At 51.5% G+C, this 20,907-nt stretch overlaps 1 protein-coding gene across 4 annotated transcripts in view; it reads right to left on the reverse strand.

Moving 5' to 3' along the window:
* The window catches only part of Tspan9 (tetraspanin 9), a 181,802-nt gene that overhangs the window by 55,211 nt on the left and 105,684 nt on the right, over window positions 1-20,907 (reverse strand). For 3 of the 4 annotated variants that reach the window (XM_021190830.1, XM_029535449.1, XM_029535448.1), the window contains exon 3: window positions 19,054-19,133. In XM_021190830.1, coding sequence (XP_021046489.1) covers window positions 19,054-19,116 — 63 coding nt within the window. In that variant the 5' untranslated portion in view covers window positions 19,117-19,133. Of the gene's footprint in view, window positions 1-19,053; window positions 19,935-20,907 lie in introns of those variants that run through there. The other variant, XM_021190829.2, reaches the window with a different exon arrangement.

Raw genomic sequence — 20,907 nt, forward strand, 5'->3', positions numbered from 1 at the left:
AGGGCCTGAGAAATGTGTCAGTGGTCAAAGAGGCCCTGCTCTTACAAAGGACCCGAGCTGAGTTCTCAGTACCCACACTGGGCAGCTCACAACTCTGTAACTCCAGCTCCAGGGGGATCTGATGCCCATGACTTCCATGGCACTCGTGTACCCAAACCCACATGCAGACGTGCATTCATAATTAAAAATATATATTTAAAAGGATTAAGAACCCCATCAGTCCCTTTTTCCATCACTGTAACAAAACACCTCAAGTAGACCGACTTACAGTGCGAAAGATACAAAGCCCAGGCGCCCAGACAAGAACACTAAGTATGGAACACGAAAATGAGAACAGAAAGTGTGGGGGCTCAGCAGGTGAAAGCTTGCTGCCAAGGCCTGAGCACCCCACCCCAGTTGGAGCCCCAGAACCTGTGTCTAGTAGAGGAAAGGAAGCAGCCCTACAAAGCTGTCTCTGCCCTCCATGGCGTGTGCACACAGGTAGGTGTTCACACACTCATCATACACACACAGTCACAGTGTGATGGTTTGGATGACAGGTGCCTCACAGTCTTGGGCATTTGAATGCTTGATCCCCCAGTTGGAGAAGAGGTTTGGGTAGGCTTAGGAGGTTGTGGCCTTGCTGGAGGGAGTATGTCACTGAGGTTTGAGAGTTTAGAGTCTAGTGTATCTGTCTTGCCTTTCCTCCCTCCCTCCCTCCCTCCCTCTCTCCCTCCTTCCTTCTTTCTTTTACCCAACCCCCATCCCTCCTGTTTGTGAGCTCCTGCTCCTGCTGCCCTGCTGCTGTGTCTACCACCAGGGACTCTAATGCTCCAGAACTACAAATACAAACCCAAACACTTCCTTCTGTAAGTTTCCTTGGCCATTGTGTTTTATCACAGCGATAGAAAATAACTAATCCTCACAGTAATGGTAGAATTTAAGGAATGGTAGGAAGAGATAAGGATACACAGCAAATAACAAACCAGTAAGGCTACTCTGAGAGGGTCTCCACCCAGCACTCCAGGCCCCTCCCCTGCCAGCCCTTCCCCCCACAATGCAGAGGCCATTCAGAGAGCGAAGCTTATGCAGGACAGGAAGCTGGCCTGGCCCTCCACAAAGGGAACCTATGACTAAGGTCAAGGTCTGGGGGCAGATTCCCATGTGTGGAACTCTTTTGACAGCACTCACCAACCTCTAGATCTTTCTTGGAAAGAAGGGAGGGGTGGCGGCTAAACTTAGGAACCTTCTTGGCCGGTTCTAGAAGCCAGAAGTCCATAATTACTACCTTAGTGAGTGTCTGTGAGTGCCACAGTGATGCCGCGCCCTGCAGCATCCACTTAGACAAGCAGACACTGTTGTGTTGTGACCTGGAAAGTGGAAATGTCTTTTCCTTCTCTGTAACTCAGTTTCCCAAGAGCCAAATAAAGTTGTTTATCCCAAAGAAATTCCGTAAGGAGAACCGGCAGCCCGGAAACCATTGGGGAAATGGTTTAATTTCCCCATACTTCCTCCAGCAAGGCCACAACCTCCTAAGCCTACCCAAACCACTTCTCCAACTGGGGGATCAAGCATTCAAATGCCCAAGACTGTGAGGCACCTGTCATCCAAACCATCACACTGTGACTGTGTGTGTATGATGAGTGTGTGAACACCTACCTGTGTGCATACACCATGGAGGGCAGAGATAGCTTTGTAGGGCTGCTTCCTTTCCTCTACTAGACACAGGTTCTGGGGCTCCAACTGGGGTGGGGTGCTCAGGCCTTGGCAGCAAGCACTTTCACCTGCTGAGCCCCCACACTTTTTTAATTGGGGGAGAACTGAAGCAAGAAAGGCTCTCCCACCCTTCGAGACAGCAATGGTTCCATAAAGACTTCTACCGTCAGTCTGACTGGTGAGTGCCCAGGGTGGATGGTCTCTGAGGGACAGAAAAGGGATTCATAGTGACAGGGCAAGGGAGAATCCTGACAAATTCAGCTTACAGAACCTCCTGCCACATCACATGGTTAAAGCAGAAATCTGCCCGGCTCCAGTATCCCCCTCAGGGCAGATAAACCTAAGCTAGCAAATTTGCTCCAGCTCCTGTCAATCAAAGCACCAGCCATCAGGGTTGGATGATCAGCCCTAGGGCTGCAGTTGAGGCAGAAAGGCCCTGGCCTCTGACTGAAGTCACTTCCCTGTTTAGGAAGGAATGGAGACTAGACCCTGGAAACACACAGGGCTTCCCCCATGGCTGTCTAGTAAAGCCTCAGCCAGGAGGAACATGCCTGGATTCATCAACCAGACCAAGGAGGATCTGCACCTCCGTGGCTCACACTCTTCCCTCAGACAGAAGACTGTCTTTAGGGAAGCTGGAAGTGATGGGGAAGGAAGAGACTCCCAGAGGTATCAAACACTATGGCTCCCACAAACACAGTTTAACAGTGGCTGACCCTTGGTGGGCGTGACCAGGAGGACAAACTCCCTTTTCACTTGGCTCCATTTTGCTCTGCTTCTGAAATTCTAAAGTGAATTCTCACCTGATTAAGTTGCTAACTGCTACACAATCCCTCTTCAGATTTACGGAACCTGGAACATCTGGTGGCCTTTGTAATGCTTTCCCTTAGTTGGCAGTTCTGTTTATCAACCAACACAAAACATGCAAATGGCTACGAGGCTCGAATTTGCAGAAAAGTAATATATCTGTTTTCAGAAAATATGAGACCTGCTGTAGGAGGTCAAGGTAAATTATGATGTTCCAACAAAATAAAAATAAAGAAACACACACCCTGGCTGGTTGGTACCTTGCTCTGAATGCAGCTGGTTCATCTTGGTGCTCAGTACCCTGAGACCACAGAGGTGGACCAATGAGGTCATAGCCCCACCATCTCCCAAGATGTCAGTCCTTAAATAAACCAGATTCCTTTTGTGCCAGTTGTTTTTTTTATTGCCAGCCTGTCACAATCTAGAGTCACCTGGGAAAAGGGAGCTTCAAGGGAGGGATTGCCCAGAACAGACTTGCCTTTGACCATGCCTGTCTTAATAGATGATGGATGTGGAAGGGTCCAGCCCACTGTGGGTGGCGCCATCCCTAGAGAGGTGGGCGGGGCTGTGTAAGAAAGCTGGCTGATCATAAGCCAGTAAGTAACATGGTCTCTGTTTCATTCCTGACCTGACTTCCCTCAATGATGGACAGTGAACTGGAACCGTAAGCCAAATAAACCCTTTCCTTCCCAAGATGATTCTGGTCAGTTTTATCACAGCAACGGAAACAAACTGGAAGACCTTCTTATCAATCAGCCTCAAATGCCGGCCTTTGAGTGACAAGCAGCCAAGCTCTGAACACAGTAACAACAGGGGTCACACTCATAACTCGGCCGATCACAGGCTTTCACTGATAGCCGGGTAGAGAAATGCCCCGTGGAACAAACTCAGAGGTGAGGCCAGACATGACACAGGAGGCCAGACAACAACATCACAACCCTTCATTAATTAGCAAAGTCCTTTGTGGAGTTCAAAGAACCTTCAGGAACATCACTTCCCACAGTTCTCCCAGGTTGGGCAGGCAAGGACTAAGGTTTGGGTTTCATCTTACACACAAGAGACTGAAGTCACAGATCCTCACTGGGAAGCAAAGGCAAAGATGAAGGGGAAGCCTGTAATCCCACCTCTGCTTACGGCTCTCTCCCCACATCCATGTTCCTTATGAAAAAGTCACGAGAGCCCAGAAGCAGAGGAAGACCCAGCCTGCAATGGCGATGAGCTGTTGTGACAGGATCTCTCCTTACACTGAGAGATTAAGCCAGACAAGAAGCAACCTTTGCAAACTGGCAAGATGGGTCAGCGGGTGAAGTCACTTGCTACCAAGGCTGATGACCTGAGTCCAATCCCTAGAATCCACACTGGGGAGGGGGGAGGGGAAACTCTTGCAAGCTGTCTTCTGACCTCCGTCTGCATGCTGTGCCACACACATATGGAACAGCCCTGGCTTTGAGCCATGTGTTTGGTGGGGGTTTTGTTTGTTGGGGAAACTGAGTAGCAGCTGAGAGAGCACAAGCCCTTTCATTATAGAGGAGGAGGGAAGACAAGGCTGGGCGGCAGGCTAGGCTAGGAAGCCATGGGCAGGTAAAGAGGCAGGGCCAGTGAAGGCCAGGCAGTGCAAGGGACAAAGGCAGACACTTATAATTTAGGGATTTGAGAAAAGCGGGAAGGAAGAGAAAACCCTTCCTAATGATGACGGCTAGAGGGAGGAATTAAAACAATTGCAATTACTGCTTCTAACAATAGGAAGGGAGCCGCCACAGTTCCCCTGTCAAACAAGAGAGGCTCTCCTAGTAAGGGTGCTTAATAAAGCAGCCCGCCCCCTCATTAGCTGCTCCATTGGTGTGACAGCCCTCCCAGGCATGGGGGCAGGGCAAAACCCACTCACCATGGTGAGGTGGAGTCCCCATTTCTTACAGACAAACTTCCTTTCCTTCCCACTCTGGTGTGGGAACTGGGGTAGAGGGACTCTCTCTGCTGAGCCCTGGGGGATGCGTCTAGCTGGAGCCTAGGAGCTCCTGTCTCTGACCCGGGCCAGCATCCGAGCAGCTGTTCTGCACTGTGAGCTCCTGGCATAGCAAGAATCTGGGTCATCTTCTCAACTCCCAGGCAGTGGGTTATCCTGTGCCCACGTCATGTCACGGACCTGCCTGGCAGCCTGTCCCCTTGCCCTGGGCTCCAGCTTTGCCACATGTGAGGGATGAAGGACCTACTACCGCCCTGGTCCATGTCCCAGCTGAGGCTGCTGTGAAATAAGAACCAAGGGCATAAAAAGACCAGAACATGAGAGCCTGAGGCAAGGACCCTACCCCTGAGTGGCCAAATCTAGTCCTTTCCACTGGAGGAAACTGAGGCCCAGATAGCGGCTTACCTTGGGTCAGACTGCTAGCTGGCAACATACTTAGGACAAGAAAACAGGTGTCTGGATCAATCCTTGGCTCCTCCCCACAAGTTACCTGGCTGCATGTTGCAGACAGTCCCTTCTCTTCTAGCAGAGGGGAGGGAACAACTGGTTAGTGGCTGGGGACCAAAACCTCCCAGGCTGCTGCTGGCCAGGTGCCCAGTCCCACCCTGCCCCACCCACCCCAACAGGTTGAGAGCTGTTGCCCTTTAGGAGAGGAGAGAAGGAATCGGCAAGGCTGAGAATCTTGTCAATATTCCTCCCACGGCTCTGATTCAGACCCTCCACAACCTTCTGGGAAGCATGCACTTTTCACATAGGCCCCCCTCCTCTCAGCAGGAGGCTGAGACCGGGCCCCTCAGGGGGTGGGAGGGGGTAGGCTGAGGGGGAAAGGGAGGGAGGGAGAGGAGGAGAAGGGAGGGGAGGAGTGTCTCTCATGCCTGCCATAAATGGTAACAAATGGAACACCTTGTAGCTAGCTCTTCTCCTAAGGCATCTACCTGCCTTCCTCCCCCACCCTCCTAGCTATACGCAGGCCTCCCTCAAGGCAGCAGGGACCAGTCAGGCAGGGTGTCCTAAATGGCTTGGACATCACAGAGCTGCTGTGGAGCTCGGGCTCATCAGCTTGACAAGCTGTCGCTCTGATTTGGGTCCGATGGGCTTCTGCCACAAGCACAAACTGCTTCCCTGGAGATGGGGTGGGCAGAGCCGGGCTCCGGGATGCACCTAGCCTCCCATGGCAAGCCAAAGGCACTAGAGCCTTGCGACCCACCACTGCGTACCCCTGAGAAGCCCTCTGACAACAGGCCTCCCTGTCCAGCACCCAGACAGTCACCATGCTGTCCACCCCCAGCAACAGAGCCAACCCCAAGTGCCATCTTCATCTGAAAGGGACTTCTCCAACCAGCCAACCCCTGACCCTGAGCATCCTTGCACACAGAACATCCCCACCTCCACTTTCACCCTGCTCTGGCTTCCTCACTGGCCTGATTTTTCTGCCTACCCCACAGTGCCACAAATCCCACTGTCCCTGCTCACCCACAGTCCCCTCACCCATGTGCCTCTTCCTGTTTTCCACTGCTTGGTCCTCCAGACCCTGGGGGCCTTCCCCCCCTGCCCTTTAGCATCTGCTGAGCAGACCTCCTACACAAAGCCTGAGCTTGTCAGGGACCAGGGCCAGCAGCTGGTACTCAGACATGACCTCTGACCTCCACGACAAGCAAGAGTGCAGCGACTGTGCGGGCCACACGCCCTTCTCTCCCGCTTTCACCTCCGAGCGGCCCCTTATTCATGTATCTGTGACAGCAGCAAGACAGAAGTGACACTCAGGGCATCTGGCCTCACCCTGCTGACTTTAGACTTCCCTCCCCGCTAAGCCCAGAAGGCTGCCTCTCCTTGCCTGCACAGGGCTAAACCCCACAAGTCTTAGGCTCGGACCATGTGTCCCCACCCCAAGCCACCCCTGGTCCCCAGTGGCTCCTCTCACACTTCAGGCTTCCCGGCTGTCCCACCACCAGCCTTAGGTACAGCAGTTCTCAACTTTGCTAACGCTGTGGCCCTTTAACACAGCTCCTCATGTTGTGCTGAGCCCCAACCATAAGATTAGTTTGTTGCTACTTCATAACTATATTTTGCTACTGTTAGGAATTGTAATATAAATATTTGATATGCAGGATATTTGATATGTGTCCCCTGTGAAAGAGCCATTCGACCCCAAAAAGGATCTCAGCTCATGGACACTGGTCAAGAACTGCAGCTCTGGAAGCTTTGCTCTCACTTCCAAAAATGATTTCTAGAGATCCAGATTCAAAGGGCCATCAAGATGTGAAAATGAGCAAGACAATCCTGACCAAAAAAAAAAAAAAAAAAAAAAGGTAACTCCCAAGCCTCCTGGAAGCGGGAGCAAGCAAGGAATCACATGGGTTGTGCAGTAATACTTGCAGTGATGAGGACCTCCTATGTGTGCAGGGCAGCCTGTGGGAACTTAGACAAGACTCAGGCCATCCATACCCTGCTGCCTCACAAAGAAAGAAGGGAACAGAGGTTCTGCTTCTGAGGATCTGTGGAGGAGGGGTGGCTTTACCTAACAGACTATAGGCACCAGCTTTGTCTGATGGGCCACACCGCCTTCCAGACTAATTAGTTAAAGATGGGTGGGGTCCCCCCAAGTGAAATACAAGCTCCGGGAGATCAGGGCAGCAAACTGAAGCCTCATGTCCCCTCTTGTCCCCAGGCTTTGCTGTGCTACACCACCCATCAGGACTCACTGTTCTATAACTAAGCACACACTAGGACTGCAGAGGTTCAACTGTGAGGCATGTTGAAGGGCCCCAGGGCAAGACTGTAAGAGAACAGTGCCCTGAACAGGACACCAGTTAGCCTTGCCAGTGAGCTGACCTAGGGTGGACACCAGGAACGGCTGTGGAGAAGGGGCTGAGGTACCAGGACCTACAATAGTGGTTTATCAGGAATTTCCCTCCAAAGGGAGTCCTAGCTTGAGGGACCCTAAAAATACCCTCCTCTGTGGACTCAGACCATGTGCACATCCCAGCAGAGTAACACACAAGTGGGAGCAAATACTAGAACCATTTCCCACCCAGATGAAGGTCACGGAGGCCCAGAATGTAAAACAGCCAATAGCCACTACCCTCCCTCCCGAGTCTCAGCCTCCCTCTCCACTCTTGGCCTCTCAAAGAGGATGAAGACAGCAGATCTCAGGGATGACAGGGCCTGTCAGCCCAGTGCCATGTGCACTCGGAGGTGAACCGCTACAGCTGGCATCTGTTGCTTGGCTGGCCAGCTGCCCTCACCCGTTTCTTGGTGTCCATACCATCAATGTCCTTTGGGGAATTCACCACCACCCCAGCGTGGAAGGTCTCGTCCAACCAAGGCACTCTGCTCAAGTACCACACCCTCTCCTGGGAGGCTGACTCCTGACAATGAAACACAAAGCAACAGGAACACACCCACCCAACGGTGCCGGGGGTCGGCCCATCTGTACCGATACTCAGGTATCCAAGGCCGCCGAGGTCCAGCCCACCATGGCATATGGCCCAGCTTTCCTTCCGGACCTGTGAACTACTGCACCCTTTCACAGACTGAGGAAGGTGCCTAGAGAGGAGAATGAGGTGCTGGGCCAAAATCCCCAAAAATGAAGATGCTGGGCCAGAAAAAACAAATGCTCTGCACTGCACCCTGGATGAGGAACAGCACCGCGAAGATTTGTTCTTAGTGGGTTCAATACAGGGGTGTTTTCCTGGGGAGGGGGTTCGCTGCTTCAGTCTGAGAGCTTTTGCTCATCTAGAGTCCACCAATAGAAGCAGATGCTTAGAAAATGGCAGTTTATGCTGCACACACTCAGGGAGTAAACTGCAAGAAGCATGTAACTTAGATAGAGAGATTTACATTTATAGAAAGATGCATACATAGATTGTGACAGTGTCAACTGTTTTATACCCAAGCAAATATATAACACATATGCATGTGCTCACATATATTTATACATAGACCAGGCTTTGAACTGAATTTACTTCCCCCTCAAAATTCATGGGTTGAAATCTTAACCCCAATGTGACAGTGTAAGAAGGGAGGGTGACTAGCCCATGAGGGTGGAGCCCTCAGGAATGGGATTACTGACCTTATTTTAAAAAGCTCCCATCACCACAGATACTGGGATAAAAAAACAGCAGCCTGAAATTTGGGTGCTAGCTCTCAGAACCCTACTATGCTGGCCCCTGTCTTTAGATTGTTTGTGGCTTTGCCTGCAAATATATAATCTACTGTGACACTATAGGGCTCAAGGAAGATGAGTGGTAGGCCAGAGGACCCAGCCAGGGTCACTTAAGTACAGGCCTCATGGAGACTGGGTGAGTACAAGGAGCCAAGCTAGCATATGATCAAGGAGACCTGGGGGGGGGAGGTGTCTTTGTTGCCCCTCACATACAGTCTGAGAGTCTGACCCAGAGAGATACAGAACTCAGCCCTCAGCCTGGCCTCCCGTCTATGTAAAGGCAAGTCGAATCTTACTTCCCCTTTTGAAAGTTTCTCATAACCAGCTCTTAACTCCTAACCTGACCAGAGGTGTGGATCTGGCCATTGTAGTTAACTCTGACTCCCCACAGACACAGACACGGGGACAGAGAACAGCAAGCAGGCTCTCCATGTACTCAGCAATCACCACACAGTGAGAGGCTCAGGGCCTGCACTAAAGGCCCCAAAGCCAGACTTCAAGGCAACAGAGTCAGCCCGGCAGCCTGCCCAGCAGAGTCCACTGCTCTGGAAATGAAGTAGTGGAGGTGGTGGTACCTTCTAGAAGCCAAAGGGAACGCTGTATGTGACTGGATAGAATACACAGGCAAATCTCTAGAAGACGAGACCTAAAAGGGCTATCTGTGGGCATCCTGTTGTCTAAAGGGTTATTCCAATTTGAGGCCAGAGGTGTCCTACCCCCAGGAGGAATCTCTCCTTTGATGAGTCTGAAGAGCTACTTAAAGGTGTGACCCGTAGCAGACTATGTCCCTTGTCTAACACTACACAGTAGCCCACTGTCCGGCTATGAACTAACATGTGTGCACTGGACACATGCTATGAGCAAGCAAGACAAAAAGTTGTAAGACAAACCCAAGCTCTTGAAAAGGCAAGTAGGTATATGTTAGCAGAGGGGCAGGGGTAAGAGGCAAAAATACAAAAGCAAAAACTGGACAGCTCTGATAGTAAATCCCGCTGTAATGAGGTACCAGTGACATGAAGTCATGTTGTGGGGAGACAGGAAAGTGGTATTTTTTGTCTTGACTATTCTCATAAAGAAGCACAAAGTGTCTCATGAAGCTTATACTGCATACAACTGACTACCAAAAAAGCCCCCAAAGACCACATGTGGGTATTTTCTGTCCCACCTCCTGGAGCTGTGGCTGGGAGGAGGGGAGAGCAACCATACCACATGTGCAAACTGCCTGTCACTACAGGACTACCCAGTGCAGCACAGACCCAAGAAAAGCACACCTGGAAACTGACTGGGGAGGGGAGCTGCATCAGGATGACTTCCTGGAAAAGGGCAAAGAAAAGACGTGGGCTTTAAGGTTTAACTGACTGAGTTCATATCCCATCTCTACCACTACGTAATCTAGTGACCCAGGGAAAATCCTCCCTCCTCACGCCTCCATCTCCTCGGAGGCAAAATGAGACATCCCTGGGTATTCCCATCAGGTGCTGGAGCAGATGAGGCGGCCAAGGAATGCCCCACATGATACAACCAGGTCCTGGTATCACTGTCTCCCATCACCACACCGTGCCAGGGCATAGCTGTGGGTCCTGACTTACAAATGTGCTCCGCACAGGTAGAGGAGAAACCCTGAGGTGGAGGCAGAGTGGAGAAAAGTTCAGAAGTCTTTGCTTAACAAATGGTGGGTAAGACTGTCAAATATCACAAACAACCCCTGACATTAAAGATGATTTAGCGGGTAAAGGGATATGAACTATTCATGGATTGAAAGACTTGGGTACAATTTACATAATTTACATTCACAAATAAAAACAGAGATGGAATCCTCCTGAGTTGATAAACACATTCAATTAAAGGCCAGCTAATTAAAATGCCAATAGTGTGGGAAAGGGTACTGACTGATTTCAGGTAAAAACCACTTAAACTGATTCCAACATCTATGCAGAAGAGAGAGGGGCCAAGAAGAGCTCCTTGCCATGGAGACTTACAGAGTTGTGGTAACACAAAAAAAGACCCACGGACATATGACAATCCAGGTAGTGTCCTGTATCTGTGGAGAGAAGCTATCTAATAAATGAAGCTAGAATACACAGGAGGAAAAATATCAGAGTTCTGTCCCATGTCAAACATGAATAATAATTCCAGATGTGTTCAGAACTCAAACACATGAATAAAAACTTTGAGGAATATAAAAGTTTCTCCTTACTTAAGTCAACAGCTCCTGAGTGCCCATGTTATAGCAGGCATTGCACAATTATTAGGATGTAAGGGCACCATGAAATAACAGAGTAAGTCCAAACAAAAGAAACCAGCAAAGCTGCGTTTCTGTTTAGAGTCCACAAAGAAAAGAAGAACAAACAAAACTTGAAACTGGAAGCTATAAGCAATGTTGGTGGTACATTCAACTGCCACAAACTAGTACACAAAACAAGAAATTAAAAAATAACAACAAAAAAACCCACAAAGATGTGGAGAAAGAGGAACACTCCTCCATTGTTGGTGGGATTGCAAGCTTGCACAACCACTCTGGAAATCAGTCTGGTGGTTCCTCAGAAAACTGGACATAGTGCTACCAGAAGATCCAGTAATACCTCTCCTAGGTATATACCCAGAAGATGTCCCAACACATGCTAATAAGGACACATGCTCCACTATGTTCATAGATGCCCTATTTATAATAACCAGAAGCTGGAAAGAACCCAGATGTCCCTCAACAGAGGAATGGATACAGAAACTGTGGTACATTTACACAATGNAGTACTACNCNGCTATTAAAAACAATGAATTTATGAAATTCTTAGGCAAATNGATGTATCTGGANGATATCATCCTNAGTGAGGTAACCCAATCACAAAAGAACTCACTTGATATGCACTCACTGATAAGTGGATATTAGCCCAGAAACCTAGAATACCCAAGATACAATCTCCAAAACACAAGAAAAGCAAGAAGAAGGAAGACCAACATGTGGGTACTTCATTCCTCCCCAAAATAGGAAATAAAATACCCATGAAAGAAGTTGCAGAGACAAAGTTTAGAGCTAAGATGAAAGGATGGACAACCCAGAGACTGCCCCACCCGGGGGTTGATCCCATAATCAGCCACCAAACGCAGACACTATTGCATATGCCAGCAAGAACTTGCTGAAAGGACACTGATATACCTATCTCTTGTGAGGCTATGCCAGTGCCTGGCAAATATAGAAGTGGATGCCCACAGTCATCTATAGGCTAGAACTCAGAGACCCCAATGGAGGAGCTAGAGAAATTACCCAAGGAACTGAAGGGGTCTGCAACCCTAAAGGTCGAACAACAATATGAACTAATCAGTACCCCCAGAGCTCGTGTCTCTAGCTGCATATATAGCAGAAGATGGCCTAGTCAGCCATCGTTGGGAAGAGAGGCCCCTTGGTCTTGCAAACTTTATATGCCCCATACAGGGGAACGCCAGGGCCAAGAAGTGGGAGTGAGTGGGCAGAGGAGCAGGGTTGGGGGGGGGGAGGGTATAGGGGACATTTGGGATAGCATTTGAAATGTAAATGAAGAAAATAATAAAATAATTAAAAAAAACCCACAAAGAAACCCAAATCAATAGAAAAGTAGACCTGATACAGAAGACTGGCTAATTAACATGTAAAAAAGATGTTTGTGTCTTGGTACCTGAGATGCTAGGTAAGGCCACTGCTGCACAGCATCTCACGCCTGCCCCTTATCAGTTGAGAGCCACTGGGAACATCAATGGATGCACCTGCCCTGGAAACAGCTCTCCTTCTCCTGCAGTGCCACAAGCACACAGCGGCCAGCACAGCAGAAAGGCCAGGTATCTATCTGCAAGGGGACTTCTCCAAGAGAGGTGTATGGAAATGCCTAACGCTAAACCCCCTTCACAGTGGTCTGCGGTGGCCACTCCAGAGAAACTCCTACAGGAGACTTATGCAGGACTGTTCACAAAAGAGGAAGGCGCACACTGAGGCAGCCATGCTAGGCACTGCCACTGACTGAAAGGGTAAGAGGCAACACTCACAGACACGAATGGAGCAAACACATGCTGGATGGACTTTATTTATTTGTTTATTTGTTTGTTTGTTTGTTTGTTGTGGTCCTAAACATTAAAGTCAAGGTCTTCTGCATGCTAAAAAAAATACTCTATCGCTGATGGGGAACTGTTGAAAACATGGAGACTGAACAATTCTCTCTACTCCATGGAAAGTTTAAAGGAATAGGGGATGGCTCAGCTCAGAAAACGCTTGCCGCAGACTCACGAGGTCCTAAGTTCAGATGCTGAAAGCCCGTGTAACAAGCCAGATGTTTTGTCTCACCCCCATGGCTGTAGATAGGGTTGCAGAGACAGACAGATCCCAGGGGCTCCCTGCACCACCTGTCCAACCGGAACAGTATACTTCAGGTCGAGTGGTAAGACCCTGTCTCAAATATAAGTTAGTGTAACAGACTTATATTACATATAGTGTAACAGACTCTGGCCTCCATACTCAAGAAGTCTCAGAGTCTCTCTCTCTCTCTCTCTCTCTCTCTCTCTCTCTCTCTCTCTCTCTCTCATCTCCATAGGTAATGGAAGCACAGGAGAAGGGATAGAACCTGCCTAGTCAATATGAATACATTCTTGCAAAGATTCCCTATAGCAGATGCAAAGTCCCTGAAAGCAGAAACCCTGCCTGCCCTCTCCTGGGACAGACACCCATTACCTCAAGCCACCAAAACAGCACCCCCTGCAGGACCCCGATGCAGAAAGCACCCAGTGGTAGAGAGCGAGCCTGAGGCAGAGACACTGCACATTGTGTACTCAGGGCCACTCCAGCTCTCCTGACAGCCTTCAAAGCCAGCTGAAGGGAAAGCAGACCCTCGGAAGCAGGATTCCGGGTCTCCTCTGAACTCTAGCGCTCTCCAGACAAAGAGCAGGGCCTAGAAGGCAGATCTCAACCTGGTATCTCAACTCCAGCTGCAGAGCTCACCCACGAGAGTCGGCATGCCATTTTAATGTTCCTGCCAAGAGTGCCCCCCACCGAGCCCCCACCACTTCTGCAGGCAGATTAGCTTTCAAATGTGAGCAGGGGCAAAGCTGGCTCAGAAGACTTTAACTCTGCCCGATGGGTTTAGCCTGGCTTCAAAGCTTCCTACTGGAACCAAAGGAGCAGGCTCATCTCAGTGGGGGAGGGGAGGGCCGGCTCAGGGAGGGAAGACGGAGCATGGCTCCAAAGCCAGATTACTCACAGCCAAGTGACACAGCAAGCCCTGTCATGGTGGCCACCATCAGAAAAAAAACAAGAAACACACTGACGAGTCTGTCACCGTCTTCTCCCTTGCCCGGGTCCCAGTCTCACCTGGTCACCTAGCTCCCTCAAAACCTCAGGACAGCTTGCTTATCTTTGTTTTCTCTGTAGTTGGTCTCTACTAAGCAGTACTTGATGAAGTATCTCCCCTGAGTGCCTACTGTCTTCCTATGTGTGCCTGACTCCGTGGAACTCTGAGCAGTTCAACAGGATGGTTTACACCAAGTGCTCAATAAATGCATGCCACCCTCCCAGGCCATAGGGCATCTATTTGTCCTTTCAATAGAAGAAAACAGAGAATCCACATTTCGCTGATTGTATTTTACAAACTAAGGAGAAAGGAGGGAAGCCTGGAGCTCTTTGTAAATTCTTTTTCTTTCTGATAGGAGAACCGTTTCAGAGAATGGGAATTAAGAGTATAGTCATGAGGGGGCAGGGAGAGGAAAAGCCAAGGCAAGGCAGGATGCTGGGTCCAGACCTGAAGCTGCCCACCCTAATGTGCTGGGGAGGCAGGCAGACCCCACCTACACAGACCCCACCCTTGGCAGCTCTGGGTTCAAGTGCTGCACACAGGACAGGACTGATGACCTCTTGATTCCATGACTTCCTGGCCTAAGACAACTGATCTGCCTTAGCCTTACCAACTGGAGGCTCCTGTGCATGGATCGGGCATTCAGCAAATAGTTGTGGCGTGAGTGAATGGACCCAACTGGGACCCAATACCCTACTAAGCCATAGAAAGCCTGCTGCCAAGTTCAGCCAAGGGCAGCCAAGCCCGGGAGGTAAGAGCAGCCAGAATGTTACTCAGGGGTAGAGGGCGGCTGGTGTTTGCTGTGTTTGCTGGGGCCAGGCCTGGCTGGGCTGGGTAAGACTGTGGGTTCCAGAGCTCTTACTATTTCAACTGGGGATTTTTCTATCTCTCCCCCCTCCTCCTCCTCGGGCTTTCCTGATTGACAGCAATTGCTGGCTCTGACATGATTTAAAAATAGATATTAAGACCAGGAAGTTTAATTTTTAATGCTTTGGAAATGAACACAGGGCTGGCATTCCTTCACAGCCAGGTTCCAAGGGTCTCTCAGTGTATCTGCCAGGCGCTTCATCAGCAAGATGACCTCAGCAGCCAGACCTGACCCCACCTCATATCCAAAGATCTGCTTGTAAGCAGCCTCCTGGGGACCCAACCATCCCTCACTCCAAGCACTATGGGAAATCCCTAACTGTCTCCCCCATGCTGTCTGCTTCGCCTGCATCTCCTGCATGGAGAGATGAGCTGAGGCCAAGTCCCAACCTGACTGCTTTCTAGAATCCCTCAAGCCAGAAGGAACTCGCTATAGCACTATAGGTTTCCTTAATTCACTGTACACAGACCTTAGTCTAGAGCCCACAAAGGCACCTATGGTGTGGCCATGCTGGTATGGACCGTGTGTGGCTAAGGCAGTAGAGAGGCCTGCCCTGGCTATCTACACCCAAAAACAGAAAACAAGAGGAGCCTGATGTTCAGGGAGATAAACCAGGAAATGCCCCCTGGCACTCAACCTGTGGTAGCTCCATGTCTTCCTTTCCCTTGCTCTAGCAGACACACTCAACACTGTCTCCTCTGCTACTAACTGGCCTTTATAATAATAAAAAAAAGTCGGGGGGGGGAGCAATCCACAAGGAATAGGCTTCCAAGGGAGCCAGGGTATCCCTGCTCTGCCAGCCATGACTTAAAGTGATTGCACAGCTCCACTGGCAAGCAGGAGAAACGACTTACCCAGACTGGCAGTTAGGGTACCCGTCTGCTCCAGCCCCCTCCCTCCATCTCAGACAGAACTGGATTCAACTGGATTCATGTTGGGAGGAACTGGGCTGGGACCAGGATTTGCTGGCCAGAGAAAAAGTCATGTGGCTTAGGCACCACAAAGAGATGCCTTTTGTAGCCCTACCCCCACCATCCCCCACCACCACTATCCCCTCCCCCTTAGAAAAAGCACTCCAGGATATTCACTTAATCTCTGCTTGGAACATTCTCGCAGGCACTCCTGAGAGGATCCAGAGGTACATGGGCTGAAAAGTGTATAGACTACAGGCCTCCTATTCCTAACCATCAAAAAGCCAGAATTCTCTGTGGCCCTGAGAATCAGGGGGGGGGGGGGGGGGGGTGGAAGGGACCATGAAACCATGAAACGAGGATGGCCACAGATCCCCCTTCATTGTCTCCATGTATGTCAGGCCCCAAGAAAAGCTGCCCTCCTGGGTGCCCCCAGCTCCCCTGGTGCACTGGGCTGCCTACCAGGCTAGAACTGCCTGCCTGAAGCCAGCATGCCAGGAACAGACCTGGACCCCCACCAGCAGGCAGGCACCCAGCAGCCTGGGAGGCACCTGCCCCTTTCTTAGTAAGAGGGAGGAGCAGGAACGGCACAGCTCCACTCAGTCCAGCCCAGAGTGATGTCACCAGACCCTCACCAATGCCACTGTGCTCAAAGTTCTACCCAGCGGTGAAGCAGGCAGTCAAGGGGGCTGCAGCGTAAGCCTACCAGAACCACACTGAACCAGGGCTCCGCCAGAGGCTCCATCCATGTAGGAGGTATGGTACTGTGTCTGGGGGACTACCAGCAGGCTCTGGGTCCTGACTAGAGTCAAGTTCAACTCCAGACCTCAGAAAAAGCCTCTCTGGACCACGACAGTAAAATGTGACGGCTACATACCCTAACTCCTGATCTCAGAGTTTGACCCCTCCCTCCCTCCACTGTCTTCATTTCCTCCTGTGCTCCCCACTCACTGTGCAACAGAGCATCAGAGTCCTCCCAGGAACCTTGCACATCCTCCCTACCACGCTGTCTCCTCTCCTTCAGCTCTTTCACCTGCTCCACCCTACATCAAGCTGAGAAGTACCTGCCTGGAGAAGGTCCTCACCTGAGTGTAGCAGGAGGACCCACCATCCCCACATCCCTCCAATTCCCAGAAAGCACTGGCAAGTGCATGGGGAACCATTCCTCTTCTGCTAGATTCCCCATCCTTCCTAAGATCCGCACCTGACTTCTGCATCTCATGTGGTAGTGGCATTTAAGAAATGTGTCTTTGAAACTCAGCTCGCCCTAGTTTGTGGTCTGTCATCGGAATTCTGAAAATACTAAGGATTAGGACGTCGGGGAGTGGGATAGTGCATCTCTCTTCTCTTCCAGGGGAGAGCTCTAATTAGGAGCAAGTCGTAAGATCTCTAACTTCTAACCTCACACTAGAAAGGGCAGTTGGTCAACAAACTGCTGCCATGCTTGCAGAAAAGATAAAACCGCTCCGGGGGACCTGGGGATCCTGACCTAGTAACACCACACTGTGATTCACTCCACTTGGTTGATTATAAACATCTTACAGGACCCCTGCCCCAAACCAAGCTAGAATCATTCTGAAGGCACCACAAGCAGTTATACCAACTTCGGCCAGCAGGCGGCGAGATGAGAGTGGCCAGGAGCCCAGGCTGCTGAGTGAGAGTCACTGGTCAAAAAAGCACTAAATATCTACGCCCACAGAGTTTTCATATAATTAATAAATGTACAGTGGGGCAAACCCAAAAGGTAGAATGAAACTATGAAAGAGGAAAGAGAAGGTTGGAGCAGACAGCAAACATGAAAGCACTGGTGTAGAGCGAGACACCAGGGAAACGCACACAAGTACTTGGCAGATACAGATCCTGGCAAAGGAATGGAGAGAGCATAAGGCACTGGCCACAAGACAGTGACAAGGTAATTCTTAACATTCCAATGGTTCTCATCACCAGAGAGTCAGAGTCCCTGACCCAGCTTTCCTACAACTCCAACCACGTGACAGGTAACCCTAATCATCACTGCACCCCTCCCCCTCCCCACCCTCTCCCCCACTATCCCATCCCAGAGTATGGAAACACCCACTTCACCTCAGACCCGTCTCAGAGGAAAAGAAACCATGCACTCAGGTGCCTCCTTGACCCCCAGGCTATCGAAGAGCTAAGGCAGTAAGGACCGTGAAGAAGACCATCCGCCCTGACGGCCCTGCACTGGAGAAGAAGCCCCAATCTTAAGGGGCACGTGAGTCACTCAAGGTCACACAAGACTCTAACAAAGAACAGAAGGCAGAGGAGACTCGCACTTCTTCCTTCAAAGCCCAGAGCTTCCTTCCCCTTCTCCAGAAAAGTGGTCCCCTCCACATATACACCCCCAAAGTTTTTCTTAAAAGTGGATCACTCCACAGGAGATGCACACCACTGCCATGCAGCCTTGCTGAGGATGTCTTTCTCCTGCCCCTAGGCTCCTCCTGGACCATGCTTGGCAGCTGACGGCCTCCAGCCAGTGGCAGGACGGAGCCTGGGGATGAGCCAAACATCTGTGCTGAGTAGTCTGAGCTCTGGTGAAGAAAGACGGAGGCAGGCAGTAGTGAGGACGAAAGAAGCAGAGATGAATTAAGTTTTCATCCAGTCTGTGTAACTCGTAAGTACTTGTGCACGCAGTCACCAGCGTCACACATGAGACAGATGATATTCCCAAGCCAGCCCATCCATTGACACTTTCTCTAGAAAAATCATCTCCCTTTGTCCTTTTCCTGGAGGTTCCTGGAGCCTGGGAAAGAGTGGCCTGGCAAAGTGCTGACTGCCCAGTCCACAACAATCCCTCAAAAGCAGCAGCCTGCCCCTCATCCTGTATGGCTGCTTCCTCCTCTTCCTGGGAGCCACCTAAATGCGCAGGGGACTGTGACCTCCACACCCCCACCCCACTCCCACAATGCTACAAACTGGCCTCCTGCCTTCTGAGAAGAAACTCAGAAACCATCCTCACGGTCCCCCACCAACCCAGGGGCACAGTTGTGCCCGTCTGACCCACACCCATTGATGCAGCTTCCCTGGTGCAGGTACTTCAGCGTGCCTTTTCTTGGGAGAAGGAAGCAGTGGCAAACTTTCCAGCTTCCTAGGAGCAGAACATGTCTCTCCTGGAAGACTGACAAGTTGAAGCCTCCATTCAGCCATGGATAAGAGGGAAAGGGGAACAGAAAGATGCAGGGAGTGGGAGGGTGCCTGTAATTTTTAAAAGCACTTACCTTTGGGCGGATAAGGTAGAGCGAGGAGGAAGTAGAGGATATTCCTAGGGTGGAAAGCAAGGAGAAGGAGCCACGGAAGACTCAACAGTAAGGACTTACCCAGAATATCAAATTGAAGAGGAACATCGTGTACTTCAAGCAGCAGAGACAGCCCCTGGCCATGTTGCACTTCTTAAATTCTAGGAGGAACACAAAGGACAGGTCCAGGTAAAACACCACGTACTTGCTGCCTTTGGGCGCATTGTACTTGTCAGTCTTAATGCCAGCCTCCGTGCGGCTCTGACCCCGCGAACCCGCGGTGCCGTAGAAGGCGCCAGCCGTGAAGCCGCGGCCGAACGGGCGGCCAGAGGTGGACGGTTTGGCAAAGTCCGAGTCCTTGCTGTCCAAAGATGGACTCCGGTGGATCGAAGAATCCTCGCTACTCGACTTCTCCATGCTCGTCTCGTTCCTGGGGGGCACGAGGGGCGGGGGGCATTGCTCCCAGAGTGGGACGGAGGGGGCACCCCGGTCGGGCACGGGCTCTGAGCGAGCTGGCTGTTGGAGCTTCGCACGCCCCCTCTCTGCACCCGAGAGCAATAGCGGAGCAACCAACTGCCGGGGGTTCACTGCCTCTGGGATGGCGCCCCGCTTCCAGCCTTAGCCCGCTGGCCCGGGAGGGCTCTGCGGCACTGCTATAAGCACGCTTGGGGAGCCGGCTCGCCTGCGTAACTAGGCTTCTTTAGGGAGGCTGCAATTTGACTGCTCTTTCCCGGGCGGCTGCACCACCGACCGGACGCTGCACTGGAGGCGAAAGGGCGCTGGGATCCGAGCTCCGCAGGCACGCCTCTTCCAACCCGGAGCCCCACCACTTTGCGGGCGCTCGGCCTCCCTTGCTCCGCGACTTTGCGGAGCCGCTGCCGGCCCTGGGCTGCCCGGGTGCGCCACGGGCAGAGAGCCTCGGATCCGCTGCAGCTGCAACCGCTGGGCTTGCCCTGCGAAATTCCAGCCCTGACTCTCGACTCTGAAATCGCCTAGAGCCCCTTCCCTGGGCTCTGGGCCCCGCCCCCTGCTTTGCATCCGACCAATGGGCTCAAGGTCTGCCTGGCTCCGGTAGGGGAGCTAACCCCCCTCCCCAATGACACAATATCTTTAATAGGATTAGCGGTCTGCTTGTGTGCCTAAACTAGTGTGCCCAAAGCCCTTCTAAATGTCAAGGGCTCAGTGGCTAGGAATGAACTAACACCTCCATGGGAAAGCACTGGTTGGTCTCTTGCCCCAGCAAGGGCCGCGAGTAGAGGGGGCGGGGGAGAACTGGAGACACCAAGAACCCAAGGAAGCCAGAGGATAGGTTTGGGGAGAAAGGCTGGAAGGGAGAGAAACGGCGGCCACTACTAAGCTGGCCTCCGCCCCCTAGGAACGTCGGGCCTGTCTAGCCTGGGGCACATGGTCCCAAGCAGTACCTTTACACACACACACACACACACACACACACCACGCTTTTGCACACGTGAGAATGGCTACTGCGCACCGGTAGAGGGACCGCAGCAGAGACGCAAGGTGTAGGAAAGCGCCCTCAGGCCTCCGCGGGGCGCGCCGCCCTCCCTGCCCCCTCCACGCGCACACGCACGCGCGGCTCCGAGAGCCTCCTGCAGCTGCGCAAGCCCCCGCCTCCGCGTTCCCGAGTGGGACGGCGGGCTGCAAGGGGCAGGCGGCTCAAGTGGGGCACTGCTTTTTGCCAGCAGAAGAGCAAGGTAGCAATGCATTTTTGGTTACACCCGGGTCCTCTCCGAGCCGAGGTCAGAGAAAAGACAGGAGGTACATGTGCCTGCCAGAGGAACATCCAAAACCAGCTCTTGATCCTCTTGTGAAGCGCTGCAATGAAGACTGCCTCGCCTGGGCTCATATGCAGAAGTCTGCATTGCTGACCTGGGGCCACCACGGTTCGCAAATGATAAGAACTAGAAGACTGGGGGG

The sequence above is a fragment of the Mus pahari genome, chromosome 2 (genome assembly GCF_900095145.1).
Source record: "Mus pahari chromosome 2, PAHARI_EIJ_v1.1, whole genome shotgun sequence".
NCBI lineage: Eukaryota > Metazoa > Chordata > Mammalia > Rodentia > Muridae > Mus > Mus pahari.